The sequence below is a fragment of the Onychomys torridus genome, unplaced genomic scaffold, assembly GCF_903995425.1.
Source record: "Onychomys torridus unplaced genomic scaffold, mOncTor1.1, whole genome shotgun sequence".
In the NCBI taxonomy this organism is placed as follows: Eukaryota; Metazoa; Chordata; class Mammalia; order Rodentia; family Cricetidae; genus Onychomys; species Onychomys torridus.
Genome location: NW_023414046.1, coordinates 2,698,226 through 2,719,214, shown reverse-complemented (window position 1 = coordinate 2,719,214; position 20,989 = coordinate 2,698,226). Strand labels below are relative to the sequence as shown.

The 20,989-nt window shown below is 42.2% G+C and overlaps 1 protein-coding gene across 1 annotated transcript in view; it reads left to right on the top strand.

The window, feature by feature from the left end:
- Positions 1–20,989, top strand: part of LOC118576651 (zinc finger protein 420-like) — a 37,889-nt gene that overhangs the window by 8,723 nt on the left and 8,177 nt on the right. The window contains 3 exon segments of the mRNA XM_036176842.1: positions 8,057–8,242; positions 14,326–14,428; positions 17,321–17,429. Of these exon segments, the coding sequence (XP_036032735.1) occupies positions 17,384–17,429 (46 nt within the window). The 5' untranslated portion in view covers positions 8,057–8,242; positions 14,326–14,428; positions 17,321–17,383.

Here is a 20,989-nt window from a genome sequence, read left to right as displayed (position 1 = left end):
ACTTTGGGTCCACTTACTGGCTTTCATTAGAAAAGCACAGGCTTTGAGAGGTAACAACAAAACACAACAAAATTAAATATAATAAGCTAAAATAAAAACAATCACGACGACGATGTTGGACAAGGCAGATCAGTAAAAACAAAGGAGTTCCAAGGGCAGACACAAGAATCAGAGTCCCACTCATTCACACACCCAGGAATCCCATAGAATTGCTAAACTCAATGCTATTAATATATACACAGAGGACCAGGTGCCAACCCACGAAGACTCCGTGCTTGCTGCTTCAGTTTCTGAGTTCGTATGATCCTTGCCCAGTTGTCCTCTTGGTATACTCCGTCCCCTGTGGCTCTTACACTCTTTCTGCATCCTCTTTTGTGAGGTTCCCTCAGCTGTGATACTCGATGAAGGCATCCAATTTAGAGCTGTGTGTTCCAAAGTCTCTCTGTGTTTTGTCTTGCTGCAGGTCTCTGTATTTGTTCCCAGCTGCTGCAGGAGGAAGGTTCTCTGATGGCTGAATAAGGCACAGATCTTTGAGTACAGCAGAACATCATTAGGAGTTGTTCTACTAGTGTTTCTTTTCTTTTCTTTTCTTTTCTTTTTTTTTTTTAATTAGACCAGTAATATTTGGCTTTATCATAGGTGTCTGTGCTATCTAGTCTCTGGATCACCTGAGCAGTGTAGGGTATGTGTTCCATCTAGTAGATTGGGCCTTGAGTCAAATTGAATAATGGTTGGTTACTCCCAAACTCCAGAAGCTTTCTGCCATCATTGTCTTAGAATATTTTGTAGGCAGGACAGATTGCAGATAAAAGATGTGGCCAATTGTGGCTGGGTTAATGCACATGGTTCTCTTTTGGTAACCTACACAGTACTTTCCTGTACCAAGGACACTAGAACATAGTGGTGAATGTTCTATGTAGGCACCTGCTACACCTCTCCATGTTTAATGAGTGTGTGGGTCTTGTCTTCAGTATTAGAACCTTGCTGTCACTTTGTGGGGAACAACCTCTTCTTTGGGCAGCAGCCTGGATCATTTGAGGATTTCCATGGGACCCCTTTAGCCAAGAACTCAATTGGATGTAACCTAGTCCTGGTACTGGAAACTTTATTTGGTGACTAGAGATGGCCAACTGGGACTCCATCTCCTTCATGATTTGGAGATTCCATTATGATCACCTTCATATATTTACACAAGAGCACTTGGCAATTCTTGTTCTTCTTACAAACATCAGAGAATTGCAAGAGTACTGCATGGAGCTGAGCTGTAGGGTTTTTTTTATTGCCCATTGTCAGAATCATTAAGTAGCCAGTAATATTATGAAAATAACTTACTTTCTAAGAGACTAGAACTTGTTGCTGGACCCCACAGCCAAAGTTAATAATACATCCTGAGGAAATATGAGACTTAACCATGCTATGCTACTGTATATTCATCTTCTTTGTTTACCATGCTTTTAAGAAAACAATGTAAAAATAAACCTTATTTTCCTTGGATTTCTCATGTTGTCAACTGTTATAACCTAAGGTAAAGCATAGCCATAGTGTTAGGTTACGGACTTTTCCATGCCCCTGACCCAGATAATGCACTTGTGTTGTTTGCTCAAAGTAGCAAACACAGAGGCTGAAATTAACCTTCTAAAATGAATATGACCTGTATGTATTGATTGATAAACAGTGATGTTTGTGATAGTGTTTGTTATCTTGATCAGATGGTGTCAGTTGGAGCCAATGACTTAATCCCTTATAAAACTCTGTTAAAGATTTTAGTTAAGTATCCCATTCCTTCTGCATGTGATTCTTTCTATGCTGTTCAATAAAGACAGAGCACAGAGACTTGTTAGGGTCAGAGAGACACATTCAGACACACACACACACACACACACACACACAGAGAGAGAGAGAGAGAGAGAGAGAGAGAGAGAGAGAGAGAGAGAGAGAGAATAGACTAACACATAGAGATATTCACAGAACACTCTTCAGAAAGGCAAAGATTCAAATTCATGCAACAGACAGAATGGAAGGCACAGAGAACATCAAGTATAGAATTCCAATTTGGATTCATTCTTAGTTAAATGATTCTAAGAAAAAATGCTTACATTTCTTTCTTGACTCAACAAGGATGCATCATTGGTTACAAGGTATTAATCACTAATGTGTTTAGTCTAAGCACATACATAAAATCTATTACCTGGTGCCATCATTGATTTTTCTTTTGCATATGCAGGGAAACAATAAAATGTACCACAATGTGAAAAGGTAGACCTATCATCTAAAGGTGTTCGTGGGCTCAGAACTCTGTGCTCTACTAACAGACTTCTAGGTCTGGGTTTGTATTTCTGTGGGCTCACCCTCCTGCAGTCCTGGACTGCCTTTTTATTTGTCACAATAATGCCAGCACAGTTTGATCTTTAGAACACACCAGAGAAACATGATCCTCATTATAATAATGAAAAATCTATTTCTTAGCTAGAATCTATAAAGAGATCTGGGAATTCTGGAGTCTCTTTTCTTTAGCCTGTGCTGATGGGCATGGGTGCACATATAGAACTATAGAGAACAACCAGGAGACCATCTTGGATAAATGGCTAAACAATGTAGCATATATGGTACTTTTATTTCTCCTTTCTTGAGAAAAATCTAGCCTGTTTTCCATAGTGTTCACCCTAGTTTATACCCCTAAAAGCGGTGTATAATATTGTTCCTTTCCTTACATTCATGCCAGACTTTGTTATTTATCTTGGTGATAGCCATCCTGACTGGGGTGCAGTGGAATCTTAAGGGAGATTTAGTTGCCATCTCCCTGATAACTATGTTCACTGGACACTTTTTATCAACAGGACTTGAGAAGTACCCAAGATAGCTGCACATCCTAATCAGTAGATAAGTGCATATGAACATATCTTGTGCCTACTGACTTTAAAGACCTCTAGACAACCAGTTTTGAAACTCTAACAGAAGTGGACAAATCTCAATTCGTACCAAATGCCAATATTACACCATCCTGAAATAAAATGGATGATTAAGCAGCAACTGCAGTGAAGCAGCAATTCATGCACCCCATTATAATGAAGCCCCGAAGCAGATTGATTCAACACAGAACTCTGTCAAGACTTTATAGAATAATAGATACTGAAGCTTCTTAAAGTGTTCCTTGATTTAAAAATGAAGCTAGGCTTCCAGATTCTCTATGAAGCTAGTATTCCCTAATACTAAACCAGATAAAGACACAAAAATGAAAGAACACACTGAAGTGGTCATTTACAAGTTTATTATTATTTTGCCATTTCACATGATATGTCTCGCATAGTGTACACTCACATTTCCTACTCCCACAGTCCTCATCCATAGTGGCGGCAAGTCTCTGGCTTCCCCTCATTCCCTCCCTCCCTGTCCCCCTTCTTCTCTCTTTCTCCTTCTCTCTCTCTCTCTCTCTTATTTATTCCCCACCTCTTATGTTCATTTTGTTCTTTGATCCACCAAGATTAACCAGGGCCACCTATGAAACTGGGTTTGGAGCTGTGTTTGGAGCGGTTGAGCTCAGCAGAGGAAACACAACTGAAGACCGTGATTGCTCACTGTCCATAGTCACAGTGAGTGAGAGGTAAAGGATGGGTGGGGTGTTGCGAGCCTCTCCCCTTCCTAGACTGTGGCTAGTGAGGTCAAAGTGAGGTCAGTGCAGGTGAGTACATTTGCTCTGGGTTACTGATTACTATAGTTGTGTGGAGTCTGGAGAGTGGCATGTCATGCCCAGTCCCTCTCTTCCCCTTATTTCCCTTCCATAGCCTCTTCCTCAATATTCCCAGAGTCTTTTTTTTTTTCTTTTTACCTTTCTATAGCTTTATTGGGAGAGAGGGGGAGAGAGGGAGAGAGAGAGACCAAGAGACCGCGCACAGGGAGGAGAGTGCAGAAGGAGAGAGAGCGGAAAAGGGAAAGGCATGTTCCCAGAGTCTTAGATGGCATGGTGTAACTCACTTTTTTTTTAAGATTTATTTTTTATTATGTATACAGTATTCTGTCTGCACATATCCCCGCAGGCCAGATCGCATTACAGATGGTTGTGGTGGGAATTGAACTCAGGACCTTTGGAAGAGCAAGCAGCACTCTTAACCTCTGAGCCATCTCTCCAGCCCATAACTTACTTTTTTAAGGCTGTGACCATATACCTTGCAATATCACCATCTAGTGGTGAAAGCAGAACAGTGCAGGATGAAATCAACACCAGGCTGTTAGCAGTGAGCTGATTGACCATGACTTCCTGGGACACCTATTTCCTTTCCAAATCCTGAGTTCCTTGAGAAATGTCTTCTCGGTTGGGGATTTAGCTCAGTGGTAGAGCACTTGCCTAGCAAGCACAAGGCCCTGGGTTCGATTCTCAGCTCAAAAAAAAAGAAATGTCTTCTCCCAGATCAGTATTGCTAATAGTGTAATTCTGGACATTTGACCACCAATAGTGGAGGTCCGTGAGGGAAGGATAAAGATGGCTTTTTAGTGTCACTTCATTTGTGTAGTGATGGAAATGATTTTCCAGCTTCCCAGGAAAGCTCTCCAGAGTTATGGTGTCTAAAATTTAGACTATTTTATATAACAGGAGAATGTGCAGCTGTAATTTCACTTTTATGTTGAACTAGTGCTACTTGCAAAGAGAACTTTTTTGATTCATCATTTTTTTGACTGAGCCATCCAGCTCCTCCACCTTTTCTTCAAGCCTGATATTCTGTCTCCTACCTGATGTGTTTCAGTTATTGTTGGGTTCATTGCATTTTCTTTTCTTGTTTCATTTCAGTTTTTTCTTTTTCTTTTCTTTTCTTTTCTTTTCTTTTCTTTTCTTTTCTTTTCTTTTCTTTGGTATTTCTAACTACTGAGTGAATTCAGTTTTTATTTCCTACATTTTCTTCCTGTCCTTGAGCCATTGGCTAGTGTTTTCATGCCCATCGATTATTACCATCAATCAATTACTGCATTTCTCATTTCAAGTTTTTTTTCTTGGTATTTCTTAGTATTTATTAAATTCAGTTTTCAGATCCTGCAATGTCCTCATTTCCTTCAGCCATTTGCTTGTGTTTCCATGTCCATCAGTCATGTTGTACTTATCCTCTGAGTTGATTCACATGCTTTATATTCTTTGACTCCCTTGATTATGACTCTGGATTTTCTATTCTCCCTCTTTGCATATCCTTTAAGGATACTCTCCTTAGAGGGTACAGCCATGGTTGTGATGAGTCACGGACAGTTTGTCTCATGTTTAATATTTTGTGTTGAGAATGGGACGAAACAATCAGAATTTACCTTGTCTGTGGTATTTGACTGTGTGGTTTGATCCCAGAAGGCTGGCATCCCACGATGAAAAGTTAGGCAGACTAACTAGTATTGAAAGGGCTCAGGACCCATGATGGAGGTCAGGTAGCAGAGTGCAGCGTCCTCCTAGGTGCAGTTCTGGTCTGGGCTGGCAGCAAGCATGTGGGGAGGCTGTGCAGAGCGGGTCCAGGGCAGCCTGACAGCTGGAGCTGTGGGGAAGGCAGCCTGAGACCCAGTGGGAGGGACATGGCTCTGAGGGTTAAGGACACCTGATCAGAAAAGTTATAGGTTAAAGAAAAAAATGCAGGGTGGCATCTGTAAAATAATTAAGGAATGAGTGTTTAGAGGAACCACTGGGATGGTGGTGTAGTGGGCAGGTCCAGGGGGACCCACTTAAATATCCTGCCCAGAGTGACAGGAAACTCCCCCGTTCCCTGAGGGACCTGGTTTTAGTCACCCATCATCAGTGAGCAGGCCAGAACTGGATCCTGGAGGTCCTCGACTATCAAGGTCAGAGGAGAGGTGCCACTGAGAAATGGGCAGGACTGGAACTGCCAGGCTTTCCACAGCTGCTCATAAGGAGCCCTGTCTTCAAGCCTGATACTCTGCCTCCTACCTGATTGACTGACCTCTGAATTATTATTAGGCTTATTGCATTTTTCACTTCTTGTCATTTCAGTTTGGTTTTTTGTTTATGTATGTTTAACCAATGAATTCATTTTCATATCCTACAGTGTCCTCATTTTCTACCATCATTTCCTTGCCCATGAATCATTTTGTTCCTATCCTCTTTGAGTTGATTCCCATGCTCTACATGCTTTTACTTCCTTGAATATGATTCATCTTTTTGAGTTCTGTATATTGGATATCGTTTAAATTGCTCTCCTTTGGGGTTACAGGTATGGTTTATGATTCGAGTCAGATGCTTTTTATCTTAGTTTTAATTTGTGTTGGGAATTTAGAGTGTTTGTTGTCTTTTTCTGTGCGTTTATAACCTCGGAGGATGTTTTCCCAAGATGAGAAATTAGGCCGGATAACTTGTATCTGAAGGGTTGAGAACTCACTGTGGGGGTCAGATACCGGGGTGCAGCGTCCTCCTAGGTGCAGTTCTGGTCCAGGCTGGCAGCAAGCATGTGGGGAGGCTGTGCAGAGCGGGTCCAGGGCAGCCTGACAGCTGGAGCTGTGGGGAAGGCAGCCTGAGACCCCGTGGGAGGGACGGGTCCCGATGGGGCAGGGACAGAGCATGATGAGAATGATTTATGGGAAAAGAGTTTTTGGGGGTGTGTGTGTAGGGGAGAGAATTGTTCAAGTAATTAAGAAAAAGAGATCCTGGTAGGCAAGTTTAGAGAAAATACGTAACGGGAATCCAGTGCATATCGGGCGGGGGCAAGGAGAAGGTCCATAGAACCAGCCTGAAGCTACAGGAAATTTCACCATTTTGTGTTGGACTCCGGGAGCCCAGTGGTCAGTCCCTGGGTGAGGAACACACAGCTGGGTATTTGGGGACCTGAAAACTTCCCTAAGGCGACCCTAAGCTGCAGTCGCTGCCGGGGGTCGGGACCTGAAGTCTCCCGGAGCCGCAGTCTCCGCGCGGGCGGCCTGGGAAAGTCACAGTCACAGCGCAGTGGCGGGAACCGCAGCCCGGCGGCCCTGGAACCTCCCAGGTCAGAGGAGCTGCGGGGCTGGGACGCGGGAGGGAAGGACCGGGGTGCCCGCGGAGGCTGCTCAGAAGGACACTCAGCTCTCGCCGCCCATGACGGAGTCGGTGGCAGGGGAGGTGGTAGTTTACATCGCCTGCAGCCAGGCTCAGCCATTTCCACTCACTACCAGCTGGGTGCTTCCCTATGGGCCACGCGCAAGTGTTCTCTCTCTTGTTCTCTATCTGTTTGCCTCTGTCATGTCCACACTCCGAGTCGGCCTTTGGCTCTTTTGCTCATCCTCTTTCCCCAATAAACCTCCGGCCCTAGACCTGCTGCACATGGCATGCTCTCTTCCTGACCACCATGGCCGTCCTCCAGAGGTACCCGGTTTCCCGCGGCTTTATCCTTACAGACACAGCTTTCCAAATTCTGTTGATAATCTTTGTGTGGTCGGTAAGTTTGAGATCCCAGGAAGTGGATCTTAGCGTGATTATTTCCACTTGTCTGACAGTTGCCAGACTGTCTTAAAATAATTCTTCAAATAACCTAGTAGAGTATTTTCATTTTCTGTTGTTTGCTAACAGAGTTCTTTCTGCTGTGGTGGCTGTTCCAAAGCTCCTGGAATTTAAGTTCACCCATGCTTTCAAGCTCCCGTTTTACCATTTGCCTCTTCAAGAGGACTTTGTCCCTGAGACTAGACATTCTCAGAGAGCAGATAAGAATTACACGAGGAACCAGTACAAATATAATTAAACAGAAATGTATTTTATAGAGTCCCACACATATGGTTGTAGACATGATGCAAACCTTTTACTCCCCATTGGTTTTTCTTCTGAGATAAATGCAGTCTGGGATGTAAGTACAGCGTTCAGAAACGTGTCTTTGGATGCTGTGTTCTTATGTCACATCTTCGTTCCAGACAAGCCCAAGATGAATGGTGTGAGAGTCTGTCAGGCCACAGTATTTTATAGTTAGCACACTCATTAAAAATTGAATCAAAATTTGAGAAAGCCTCATTGGAATAATTATGATCCCTCACCTGTATCAGGAAAATGTCTCCTTGCTTGAAGAAGAGCACTCTGCTCATGCACACAGGGCTAAACTGTCCTTTCTTCTTCCAGGGTTCGTTGACATTCAGCGCTGTGACTGTGGACTTCGCGTGGGAGGAGGGGGAATGCCTAGACCCTGCTCACAGGGGTTCTGCAGAGATCTGTTGGAGAAGTGCAGCGGTCTGGATTCTGACGGTTTGAATAGTGTTCTTGCCGGCTCCCTTGAGCCTCAGGGTTCCTGAGAAAACTACTCTGCAAGTATGTGGTCTGTGTTTTGTAGACTGCAGTTTCTTGGTCTCACTCAGACCCTCTCGGGCAGCAGCTTTCTTTATAAAATAATCACTCAGAGGCTTAATATTAATATTAATTACACACTGTTTGGACTGTGGCTCAAGCTTATTGCTCGCTAGCCGTTACATCTTAAATTAACCCATTTCTATTAATCTATGTGTTGCGGTAGCGCCTGTGCTATCCCATGTCTGAGCAAGGGTCTGTGGATTGAAAAACAGAGACAAAAGACAGTGGGTCATTCATGCCAGCAAAATGCCGAATGCTGTTTATTGAAAGAGGGAGGAAACCTTAAATATAGGCTTACAGCACAATGAGAGAACCTCTGGAGGGCAGAAGTTTGCTACTGATGTTTACAATCTTACATCTAAGCTGTTAACACCCAAATGCAGGATACACAAAAAAAAAGGAACTTCCCTTAAGCATTCAGGAGGGTGGAGATGGGCAGGGAATCAGCTTAGGGAAGACATCAAGGTCAAGGTCAGTAAACAAGGTGGCAGTTACCCAAATTGGGAGGCCAGGGTCCTACAGGTCCCCCCTTTTTACTAAAAAATGAGTTTCTGACTTAGGTTGCATGGGACATCAGCAGGTCACCTTACCGGTCATGGAGACACCTGCCCTGGCCACACAGGCACTCTGTCTTAGGTTGGTGAGCGCCCCCCAGATATTACCCATCTCTGAATACTCATCATACAGGCTCAATCATGTGAGAGCTGTAGAATTAACTGTTGCCAAAGATCTCAAATTGGCACTGGCCTTGCAATCTGTGGGACACAGAAAAGACCAACAGAAGTCCTAACCCACCCATAGCCAGTAGGCTAAAGGCAATTGAGCCATTCCCTTCCTTAGTGAGCCTTACTGCAAATTTGAGTCCTTGTAAGATGGTATCCCAAAAGCAAATGGAATCTGAGTTTATAAATGTATAACATTCAAAGCCAATCGAAATGTATATAACTACTGAATTAAATTTATCATGCCCAATAGAATGAAAGAGTAATTAACTATGGTAGCTACTTTTGCTGCCAGGGTCTCCATTGTGCTAGCTGTAGTGAAATGACAATCCCAGAAACAATAGCAGCAGTGGCCACCACCACTATAACAGCAACAAGGTACCAGCGATGTCAAATTCTCTTCTGGAACGTGTGAGCATCATCTGTGTCTAACTGCCACAGTTCACTGGCATGGACACAGCTCCAGGAACACGAACCACCAAGGGCCATTTTTCTTGATCCCAGCACAATTTAAGCTGGCAGCTCTATAAAAGAACAACTAAGAACCATAAATTAAAAAGGACAGCAAACAAGGAGCAGAACTATTGGTATCATAATGGCTACATTCAGGCTCACAAATTTTAAGGTATCTTCAAAGGAGGCTAAATGAATTTCAGGAGGCCAATAAATGTTGCACAGAGCCACTCCTGAAAAGTAGGTACTATACCAGCTTGAAGAGGATTTCGAAAATGAAAAAGGCTTAGCTGGCATGGTGGTGTTAACAAATGAAGGTCAGTGACCTTCAGGGTTATCCTTAATCTCCAAGGTGTCCGGGTGACAGTTCTCAAACATACTTGAAAAAGCAGTTACCATACATTACCTTTTGAAGAATCCAGCCACATGACTACAGTTCCTAGGCTTACATTAACGCTTGCCAAGGCTGGCCATATTGAGCTCTCACTCCCCATTGGCATCGGAAGGGGAGAGCCTCTGCCATGTTGGGATTCAGCAGCAGCCACGGGGTGCACACAGTGCTCAGGAACCCAAAGAGGAACCTCATTGTCCTGAGGAAAGACACAAACAGATCCCCGGGCCCACACCAACACCAGATTGGGTCCCTTCCAAGTGCCAGTAGAAAGATCCTTCCATTGCACCAGAGGATGATTTGCAACAAGAGCCCTCCAGTGCTTATCTGCAGCTGATACTCCAGCAGAATCCACCGATAAAAAAATTTTAAATGTATAAAACAAGGGAAAGAATAGAATGTGGAGAGGAGAGATGAGCCCCTAGCTCCCCACTTTTTACTTTAGCAATATATGTTTTTAAGGTACAATGGCAGCGTTCTACTATAGCTTGTCCTTGAGGATTATAAGGAATACCAGTTTTATTAACAATAGAAAAATTTTGGCAGAATTTTGAAAATCCCATACTGCTGTAGGCAGAACCATTATCAGTCTATGCATTTAGGCACTCCCATATAAGCAAAAGCATGAAGACAATGATTCTTAACATCCTTAACCTTTTCACCTGAATGGGCAGAGGCAAAAATTAGAGAGGAATATGTATCAATAGACACATGGACATATTGTAATTTTCCAAAGGAAGGCACGTTGTGACGTCCATCTGCCACACATGATTAGGATTAACTCCCAAATGAGGAACAGGTAAAAATTCAGCACAAAGAGGACATGATTTAACTATCTGGATGGCTTGTTCCCGGGTTATGCCAGTATGATTACGAAGAGATCCAGCATTAAGATGATAACGTTGATGCAACTGAATAGCCTTTTCAAAGGCAGAACAAATTAATGTGACAGCCATATGTGTAATGGCATCAGCCCTCTGATTACCTTCACTTAGAGGTCCAGGTAATTGGGTATGAGCTCTAATATGACCCATATAAAGGTTATGTCAGCAGGACCATATAAGTCCTTGCACTTGCAATAAATATTCATGAATATGGGGAAATGGATGGTATATAGGTTTTTGGGACAGTCTATAGGTTTTTGTCTCTAAAGGCATAATTGCATGTGCCACATATTGGCTATCAGTATAGATATTTACACTCTCATCAGAAAACATCTGTAAAGCAAGCAACAGTGCCTGTACCTCTGCCATCTGGGCAGAAGTGCCCTGGACTTTCATTTTCTTTACTATGTTACCAGAAACCACCACAGCAAAACCACGTGAAGTGCCATCAGTAAATACCACATGGGCCTGAGGAATAGGAGTCATCTGTACTATCTTGGGAAATATGGCAGGATGCAATTTAAAAAACTGGCATACATCATTGGAGGGGTAGTGAGTATCAAACTGACCCTGCATGGAGCATGTCAGTATGGCCATATTATCATTAGCTTGCAACCATGCTATTTGAGACTGAGTGTAAGGGGTCACCACAATATCTGGCTCCTTACCAAAAGTTTGAACACTGATCTTGATTCCCTTAAATATAATCTGAGCAACAGCCTGAGGATAACGAGTAATGGTTTTTGCTGGAGAAACTGGGGAATGTACCCATAGAATAGGACCTGTTTGCCAAAACACTCCAGTAGGTGAATGAGTAAAACAAAATATTCATGACCCAAATAATGATAGGGAAAGGATACCTGAACTTTACTGGGGCTATTTGTAAATTAGCCAGGCTAAGAACCTCTTGTAATTTAGAGAAGGCATCAAAAACAAGTATTGTATCTTTAGCAGCCAATAAAATATTATCCATATAAGTCAATCACAATTAAATGCCAATGTTTAGGAATTGCCACAGGTGTAGGCAAACCAGGCTGTGTTGCTCCCATGAGAAGCATGGTTTTATTTACAGCTCTAAGATCCTGTAATAGTCTCCATTTTCCTGACTTCTAGTAGAGGCCAGTTGGGATCTCAGGATTCTTGTGAAATTTTAGATATATCCAGCACCAGAATCAAATCCAATAATCTTTCAATCTCAATCCCATATAATTTTATTTTTAATTTAGGCTGTTTTCATTGATAACTGTTTGTTAAAACACCTTTTCTCCTGTACTTTCAAAGTCTCCAGTTCTACATATAGGCACCATTTTGCATTTAAAATATGAAAACAATAATAATTGAGCAATTCTATCACCAGCTTCTATTTCTGTGGTCCCTTTTACATATGCCAATTATAAAAGCATTAAATACAATCTCCTTAGGATTTGAAGAGGTAACTTTAGGTAATACTTTTCTAGAGTATTTTTATAAAATCTTAAAAAGAAGATCCTTTTTTATTGATTCCAAGTAACACATTAATGCAAATAGACAATTATTAACAATGTGGACCAAACAATTTACCTGTACTTTATTTACTGAAAAAATAATTTTGTAACCTCTTTATCAGTAAGAGATTTTTTTTATGGGTTTATCTTAGCAACAACATTATTTAATAAGCTAACAACCCAATCCATTTTAGGTGTTATATTTCTATAGAATTCTAGAAAGCAACTTAAAGAGCAGAGCCAAGTTTTCAGTAATGATCAACAGACAAGAACATACCTAATATATAGTTCAAAATTATGAATTCAGTTCCTTTCGTTTATCTACCATGAGAATCAAACATTCATCCAAACATTTATTAAGACAATCAGAAGAACATAACATCCTTTATACACTGAATGATTAATATTCCTGGAAATTCAAACAGTATTGACTTACCATTCCGTGTCCTGACCAAAACCATTTTTCACCAGAAGTTAGGCCTGTTTAAACTTTTAGCGCCTGTCCCTCTTTAGGCCTCTGCTTGCTTGTCCACCCGCGAGTCTATTCCCCTCATTGGCCTCTGGGCTACTGCCCACCCGCTGCTCCAGGCCATCTGGGGTGCCACTGCAGCATATGCCTTTGTCCACCGCCACTCTGGGTATGCCCCCCCACACACACACACGCACTCCCGTTTTAAACTTCCTACTATCATGAAGGGACTGCCTAATAATGAGTTGTTCCCACCATTAAGGGAAAAACATGTCCTACGAAGGGATCCTAAATATTGAATTATTCCCACTCTGAGGGAACAATAAAAACCATTTAAACCAAAATTAAGCAAACAGACAACAAAATTTCTAACCTCTGGGCTTGCTTGCTTCTTCAACCAGCATCATTGAGGCCCACCTGCCGACTTCCTGTAATTCAGATGCTGCCGCTCTGCGCTGGCAGGCAGAAAGAGTTCAGAGCTCTAGCTATTCTGAAACTTCTACATCGGAAAGAGCCTTTTCTTCCTCCATTACCACTGGGAAGAGGCTTTTCTCTTTCCTTCATCCTTCCTCTACAGGGCCCCGAAATCTTTAGGCCCAGTTTCAAAATTTTTTTCCCTTTTTACCGGAAAAAGTCCTTTTTCTTGATTAAAATTTTTCTCCCTTTTCTAACAGGAGATTTCCTTTCCTTCCCTCTTCTCTGTTGGGAAGATTTCTTTTTTATTTTCATGAAATCTTCAGCTATCTTGCCCTTTCTTCACTTCGGTGCCCTATTGCACCCATGACAATTCACTCTTACCTTCTCTTTTTTCTTTAAAATGCTGGCCAGCCTTACCTGGGTGTCCATCAGCAACATCCCTTCTTTCTCGGATACTGGTGGAACCTCCATTTGTTGTGGTAATGCCCATGCTACCACCACCCATTCACCATGTCCGAGCGAGGGGCTGTGGATAGAAAAACAGAGACAAAAGACAGCGGGTCATTCGTGCCAGCAAAATGCCGAATGCTGTTTATTGAAAGAGGGAGGAAACCTTAAATATAGGCTTACAGCACAATGGGAGAACCCCTGGAGGGCAGAAGTTCGATACTGATGTTTACAATCTTACATCTAAGCTGTAAATGCCCAAATGCACGACACACAGACAAGGAACTTCCCTTAAGCATTCAGGAGGGTGGAGATGGGCAGAGAATCAGCATAGGGAGGACATCAAGGTCAAGGTCCGCAAGCAGGCAACAGTTACCCAAATTGGGAGGCCAGGGCCCTACATGTATGTATGGCCGTGTGTCTCATGGCTTTACGTGGCGGCTCTAAGCATTTCCCGGACTCCCCCTTTCTTCTCCCTGTGTCTCTGTTGGATTTCCCCCCTTGGCTATAACCTGTCTTGCCGTAGGACAGAGCAGCTTCTTAATTATCCAATAGTAGCTAGCTACACATTCACAGCATTACAGAAAGACCATCCCATAGCAGTGTCTGAATGAGTCTCAATCTTAGAGAGTAAAGTGAAATCCTCAGAGAAAGAGAGACAACTTTCTTGATATTTTCTCTCCTTCGTGTTCATTCTTTTGACAGTTGTAGTGTCTTTTGTTTTTGTTTCATGAAAAGTTCTAGGTGTTTTCTGAGGAATCTCTTTCTCCTGTGCAGGTCTCACATTGCTTGGTCTGTCCTTCTCCCCCCCCCCCCCCCATGAAGCAGAACAGAGAACCCTGGATGGTGAAAAGAAAGGAGCTATTAGCAAAGGATCCAGGTATGTTAGAAGGTCTGAGGAAGGGGTGAAGGGATGGGGAAGTACACAAGTTACAATATAAACAGGACATCAAATTGGTTTTGCCACATTCTATTTTATATTCTATTTATATAGAATCTCGGGGATTCTAGAAATTTCCCTGAGAATAATCTCAGGATTATCCTATTGTAGTCATTGGAAGTCTGTGTATGTGATTATTTGACTGTCCATGGGAGTGATGCTTGCTGTCTTTCATTCCCATCGCTAGCTGTGTTCTTTTAACCAATATTAAGTGATTTCATTTCTATAATTTTACTATGGTGTTTAGTTAGAACCATTTAAACTACTTGGTTTCTCTTGCATTCAGAGTTTTGGGAGCATCCTTTAGTTCCTTCAAGTTCTGTGTCTTTTAGGGTAATTTCTGTATTTCCTAAAGTAATGCATGAAGGATTTTGATAGGATTTGCTTAAAATCTCTGCCAAGTATCAAACTCCATCTACATAGTCTTTCCTTTGATATCCCATTGTATGTCTTCAGCACTCCACAGCTTGCATCACTACAATTTTTATGTATTTTGAAAGTTCCTCTGGGTTCTAGGTTCTTGGGTGCTGTGAGGCGGCCCTTTGGGTTGATTGTCTAAGGCCAAAGTTGATAGCAAAAGCAAGTAAATTTGGGGACTTCAGATTGGGTATTGGGTAGAAAGGCTGGAGATTTCTTTTTTTTTTTTTTTTGGTTTTTCGAGACAGGGTTTCTCTGTAGCTTTGTGCCTTTCCTGGAACTCACTCTGTAGTCCAGGCTGGCCTCAAACTCACAGAGATCCGCCTGCCTCTGCCTCCCGAGTGCTGGGATTAAAGGTTTTTTTTCCAAGACAGAGTTTCTCTGTAGCTTTGGAGCCTGTCCTGGACTAGCTCTGAAGACCAGGCTGGCCTTGAACTCACAGAGATCCGCCTAAGGCTGGAGATTTCTAAAAGACATCCCAATGGGGAATGAGAAGGTATGGAAGACATTTCCCATGGATGATGAGAGAGGCCTGGGAGGAAAAATGTCACTGCAGCCTGTTGTCTCAGGTATCCCCAAGGACTCAGGACTGGAGGAAAACCCAGCCTATTCAATGTGTCCTTACTGCATTCAGCAGGGCTCACAGACTTAGCTGTCTTAGCTGGAGAGACCTGGTTTTCATCGAAAGCCTACCAAGGCTTTCACCGAAGCCAGAAGGCAAGGGGTGCAGACGGTGAGGTCAAAACTGAGCTCTAGAAGAGGGGCCTCACCCCAAAAATTCTGGAGAATGGAGTCACAAAAGCCACAGGGGCCTGGAGGAGCTAGGGATGATGGGCAGCACCAAAGGGGAGATGGGAAAAGAGGATAAGAAGGGGCGTGATAGCTCAGTTGGCTCTAAAAGAACTGTAGGATTGTAGCTCCAAGGGCGGGGGGAGAAAGGGTTATCAGGAGAGGGCCAGCCATAGTCCTGAAGCCTGAGGTATGTTCTCCTCCTAGAGTATTAGTGGGGAGCTCATTGAGCCATAGTCGCTTCGTTGGATTCACTGAAGCATTTACACCAGCCAAAGGGGAAATGCTGTGGGATAATGCTCTTGTACGCTGTAAAGATTTGTTACTCCTATTGCTTTAATAAAAGGCTGATTGGATAGTAGCCAGGCAGGAAGTGTAGGTCGGGTGACTAGACTAGGGGAAGGCTGGGAAGAGGAAAGGCAGAGAGACAGAGTCTCCAGCCAGAGGCAAAGGAAATAAGATCAGAATGTTGGACTGAGAAAAGTTACTAAGCCAAATGGCTAAACATGGACAGGAATTATCGGTTATATTAAGCATAAGAACTAGCTAGTTATAAGCTGAGCAATGGGCCAAACAGTATATAATTAGTAAAAGCCTCTGTGTGTTTATTTGGGACTGAATGGCTGTGGGACTGAGTAGAACAGAACCTCCATCTACCGGGAAATACAGTGAATTGCCTCTGGTGGATGGTTTGCCAAGCACTTTGTGAGCTAGAAGGTAAAGGTGAGTCTGTAGCAGGTGGACCTGAGATGAGGGTCCCAGTGCAGCTTAGACCCTGAGGGGGAGGGCAGGTGCCAAGAGACCCTGTCCCAATCAGAGCATCAGTGTGTACAGCTCTGAAGTGAAAGGCTTCCCAGATGGCAGTGTTATAGCTCTGAGGGCAAAGCTTTCCTGAATTGGAACTGTTAATGCTTTGATGTGGAAGGATTCCCCAGTGCAAGTGTTATAACTCTGATCCTACAGAGAAGATTTCCCCAATGCAAGTGTTAAAGCTCTGAAGGGAAAGGTTTTCTTGCAGAGTCACACCACATAATGAACTTCTCACAAGTGTTTTATTTGGAGGGAAAAACCCAAGAGGGTGTGTGCTTCTGCTTGGGCAAGAGAGCTGAGCAGAAGATAGGGTTGATATAGCGTTTCTGGGGGTGGAGCTTTCCATGTGGAGATTTCCAGGGTGAGGGTTGGTGGGGTTTCAAGTCTAGAGCTTGGGATCTTTACTATGTGGGAGGAGTGAGACTGCCTGTATGTGGAAGGGCTGTGTTTGGACTTTAGGGCAGTTAAGAAAGTTCTGTGTGTAGAGCTTCATAGTTGAAGGTCCTCAGGCTTGAGGCCTTATAAAAAATGTTGGCATGATACTATATACTTCATGTTTGTCCTTTTAGAATATTTTAGTCTTTATTATTTTTCTATGATAAATTTGAAAACACAGTGGTGTATAATTCTGTCAACACAATCATTTAGTTCCATTTCCACCCTTGTGTTTTGATTGAGCTGTGATCAGAAGTGGTAGGACTCAAATTATGCTAAGAGATAATGGTCCCTAGTTGTTTTTAGTATTCTGATACTGGATTAGATTGGGGAATCATTTGTAAAATCCTTTTATGTTCTTTTTCTCTTTACTTTGCACAGTACTGTGAGTGAAAATCCAGGAGAATCTGAAGAATCTCTTTTCTCAGGTGCAGTATCATTGCTATGCCAGAACTGCTCACTTTTGATGCAGAACCTACATACCTGGAAGGTGAGTGAAATAAGACACTACAAAATATACCAGGTAGTTTGGTGGTATTAAGATAAGGGTTTGAGGGATTCAAATGACAGTGGAAATGGAATGGTTGGGGGATTTTTGATGTGAGACAACAGTTAATACCCCTTATTTATTTAGAAAAGGACACTGGTTCATTTCCTCGCATCAATGTGGAGGCTAATAACCATCTATAACTTCCATTCCAGAGATCTGGTACTTTTTCTTACCACAGTTCACACCAGGCACAAATATAGTGCACTTACATACATTCTGCAAAACATTGATACCCATCAGCTAACATAGAAAATCTAAAGAAAAAACTTAAAAACAATGAAAGTGCAAATGAGATAAGAATGCTTTTGGCACATTCTGTTTCACTAGAAATGATTCTAGAATGCTGGTTCTTAACCTTCCTAATGCTGCAACACTTAAATTCAGTTCCAGCTGCTTACCCAGAGCCAGATATTGGGGTAAAAACTGGGAGATCAGGGAAGCAGAAAGAAGGCAGCCACATTCTTACTGATAGAAATCCTCAGCCTAAAAGAGTGCTGCTTCCTGTATACCCACACCTATACGCGTTTCTGTCCTTGCCCTCGTACTTCCTTTCTCCACCCAGCTACATCACTTCCTGTCTGTCTGTACAGACCTCCATGGTTAGTACTGGCATTAAAGGCGTGTACCACCACCCTGGCTCTGTTTCCAGCGTGGCCTTGAATTTACAGAAATCCAGATGGAACTCTGCCTCCTGAATGCTAGGATTAAAGGCGTGTACTACCTTTGCCTGACCTCTATATTTAATATAGTGGCTGGCTTTGTCCTCTGAGCCTCAGATATGCTTTATTAGGGTCCACCACAGAGGAACTTTGTCAAGCAGCAGTGATTGCCATGCCCTCTATGCCATACTTTCAAGACATATGCAAATAATGATACCTTGACTTCTTTCTTTTCAAGTTGTTTCTCCATGATCTATTTCAGTTGTTTTATTCCTATAGAACATCAAGTCCCACTTTGAACTGATGTTGAGGGAATGGACAGCCTTGTCTTCTTCCTGATTTTAGTGTAATTGCTTTGAGTTTCTTTCCATCTAATTTGATGTTATCTATAGTATTGCTATAAATTGCCTTTATTTTAAGTAGTTGTCTTGTATCTCTAATCTCTTCATACTTTTGTCATGAAGGGATGTTGGATTTTATCAAAGGATTTTTCAGCATCTAATGATACTGTCATGTGGTTGTTTTCTCTCTTTGGTTAGTTTATCTGGTGGGTTGATTACATTGACAGTTTCATATGTTGAACCATCCCTGCATCTCTGCATTGGAGCCAACTTGATCATGGTGGATGATCTTTTTGATGTCTTCTTGGATTTGGTTTGCAAGTATTTTATTGAGCATTTTTGCATCTTTGTTCCTACAGGAAATTGGTTTGTAATTCTCTATCATTGTTGACTCTTTGTGTGATTTCAGTTTGATGGTGACTATGGTCTCATAAAATGAATTTGGCACTGTTCTTTCTGTTTCTATTTTGTGTAGTAATTGGAGGAGTATTTGTATTAGCATTTCTTTGAGTGTCTGGGAGAATTCAGTGCCAAAACCATACGGCCCTGGGCTTTTTCATTGAGAGACTTTTAATGATTGCGTCCATTTCCTTTGGGGTTACAGTTTATTTAAATTGTAGGTCCAGATTTAACTTTGGTAAGTGATATCTATTGAGAAAACTACCCATTTCTTTTAGTTTCTAATTATTAGACTATAGGTTTTCAAACAATGACCCAATGATTCTTTTGATTTCCTTGGTCCTATTGATATGTCCCCCTTCTCATTTCTGATTTTGTTAATTTGGACATAATTTCTACTTCTTTTAGTTAGTGTGCTTAGGGGTTTGTCTATCTTGTTGATTTTTCCTAAAGAACCAATGTTAGCATTCTGAACATCCCTTGGGGCTGCCCAGTGTCCGACGTCTTTCTGCATAAAAGCTTCCATTAAGAAAAAACTCCTCCTTCTGCCTCTTCCCCCCTCTCTTTCTCTCTCACTCCATCTCTCTATACCCTCTCCCTTCCTCCTTTCATAATAAAACTCTCCACGTGGATGTCATGTCTGCCTGGTGTGAGAAACCTGCCACCATGCTGCTGCCCACATGGTCTGTTTCCCTCTTGCCTGGGGCACCCTGGCCCAACCCACCAAGACCTCTTGTGTAGCTTATCATAACAGCCAACTCTTTGTTTCATTGATTCTTTGTAATGTTTTCCTTGTTTTTATTTTATTGATTTCAGTATTCAGTTTGTTTTCTGCTGTCTCCTCTTTTTGTGGGACCTTGCTTCCTTTTGTTCTAGAGCTTTCAGGTGTGCTGTCAAGTTGCTAGTATGTGGTCTCTCCAGTTTCCTTATGTAGGCACCTAGTGCTATGAACTTCCTTCTTAAGACCACTTTCATTGTGTCCTATAAGTTTGGATATAAAGTATGCCATGGAGTCCAGCTCCAAGACTATACACAGGGTTCATAGAATAAACCACAGTGTAGTGAAAACTAATTTGGGACTTTATTTATTATGAAATAAATTCACACACAAACTTTTTGGGTCATGCTCTTTTATTATTCTACTTCAGCTTTTTCTTCACAGCTTATATACACATTTATCAGCAACTTTTAGCAGTAAAAAAGGTTAAAGAAAACTCTTGTCAGGGTCTCAAAGCATTCCTTGTATAAGTGATAAGAGACACAGGCAGCATAAGCTTGCCTGCTGTTGATAGTGGGTGGCTGCAACTGTGGGTATAAAGGGGGTGGTTTCTGCCTCTACACTGTCTTCCTAAGGAGATAAGCCGAAGAATTTAGAAGGATTGCATCAGTGCTTTCATCAAAGGCTGGCTAGCAGAAAAAAAAAGCATTTCAGATTTAAAAATACATTTTCTGTCCTGCAGCCAGAGCAGGGATGGGACCTTGTAACTTTTTTCTTCTGTGCTATGAAGCTAGGCCATCTCCCTGTAATTCTGGCCATCTATGTATCCTTTCTCACTGTAACCAGGCATAAAGATGTTTTTCTCTGACATGGTTAGTCGTTTAACAGCTTTTTCCGGTTAATCATGTAAATATCAGGACTTAAACATAGACGGTTGGTTAACTGAGCCTGATATCTTGTATCATACAAAGTGTTAATTGCTAAGGGGTCAGAGCAGATGAACACTTTGAGTCTCCTTATCAGCTGCCATTGTTGGAAGCACAGGGCAATTCAGTATCTGACGGACCTTCATTTAACAAAGCCAGACACTTTGTAATTTCATCTTCGAGTTTAACTGTGAAAATCCTGTTTGTGATCTATCCACAGAGACTCCTGGTCTGGCCAAATTGCCCTGTCAGTAAACTAATTATAGAGAACAGGCTTCTAAGTTTCTTACCATTATGTGTAACGACACTGGACTACGAGAGCTTGTTTTACTTACCAGAAATACACAGAGTAGGGAGAAGTGCGTATGATCACATCTTCATTATAAAGGACTTTGGTGCCTTTCTTTCCTACCCATTTCTCCTTAATTTGCTTTTGTTATTCAGATTTCTCTAGCTC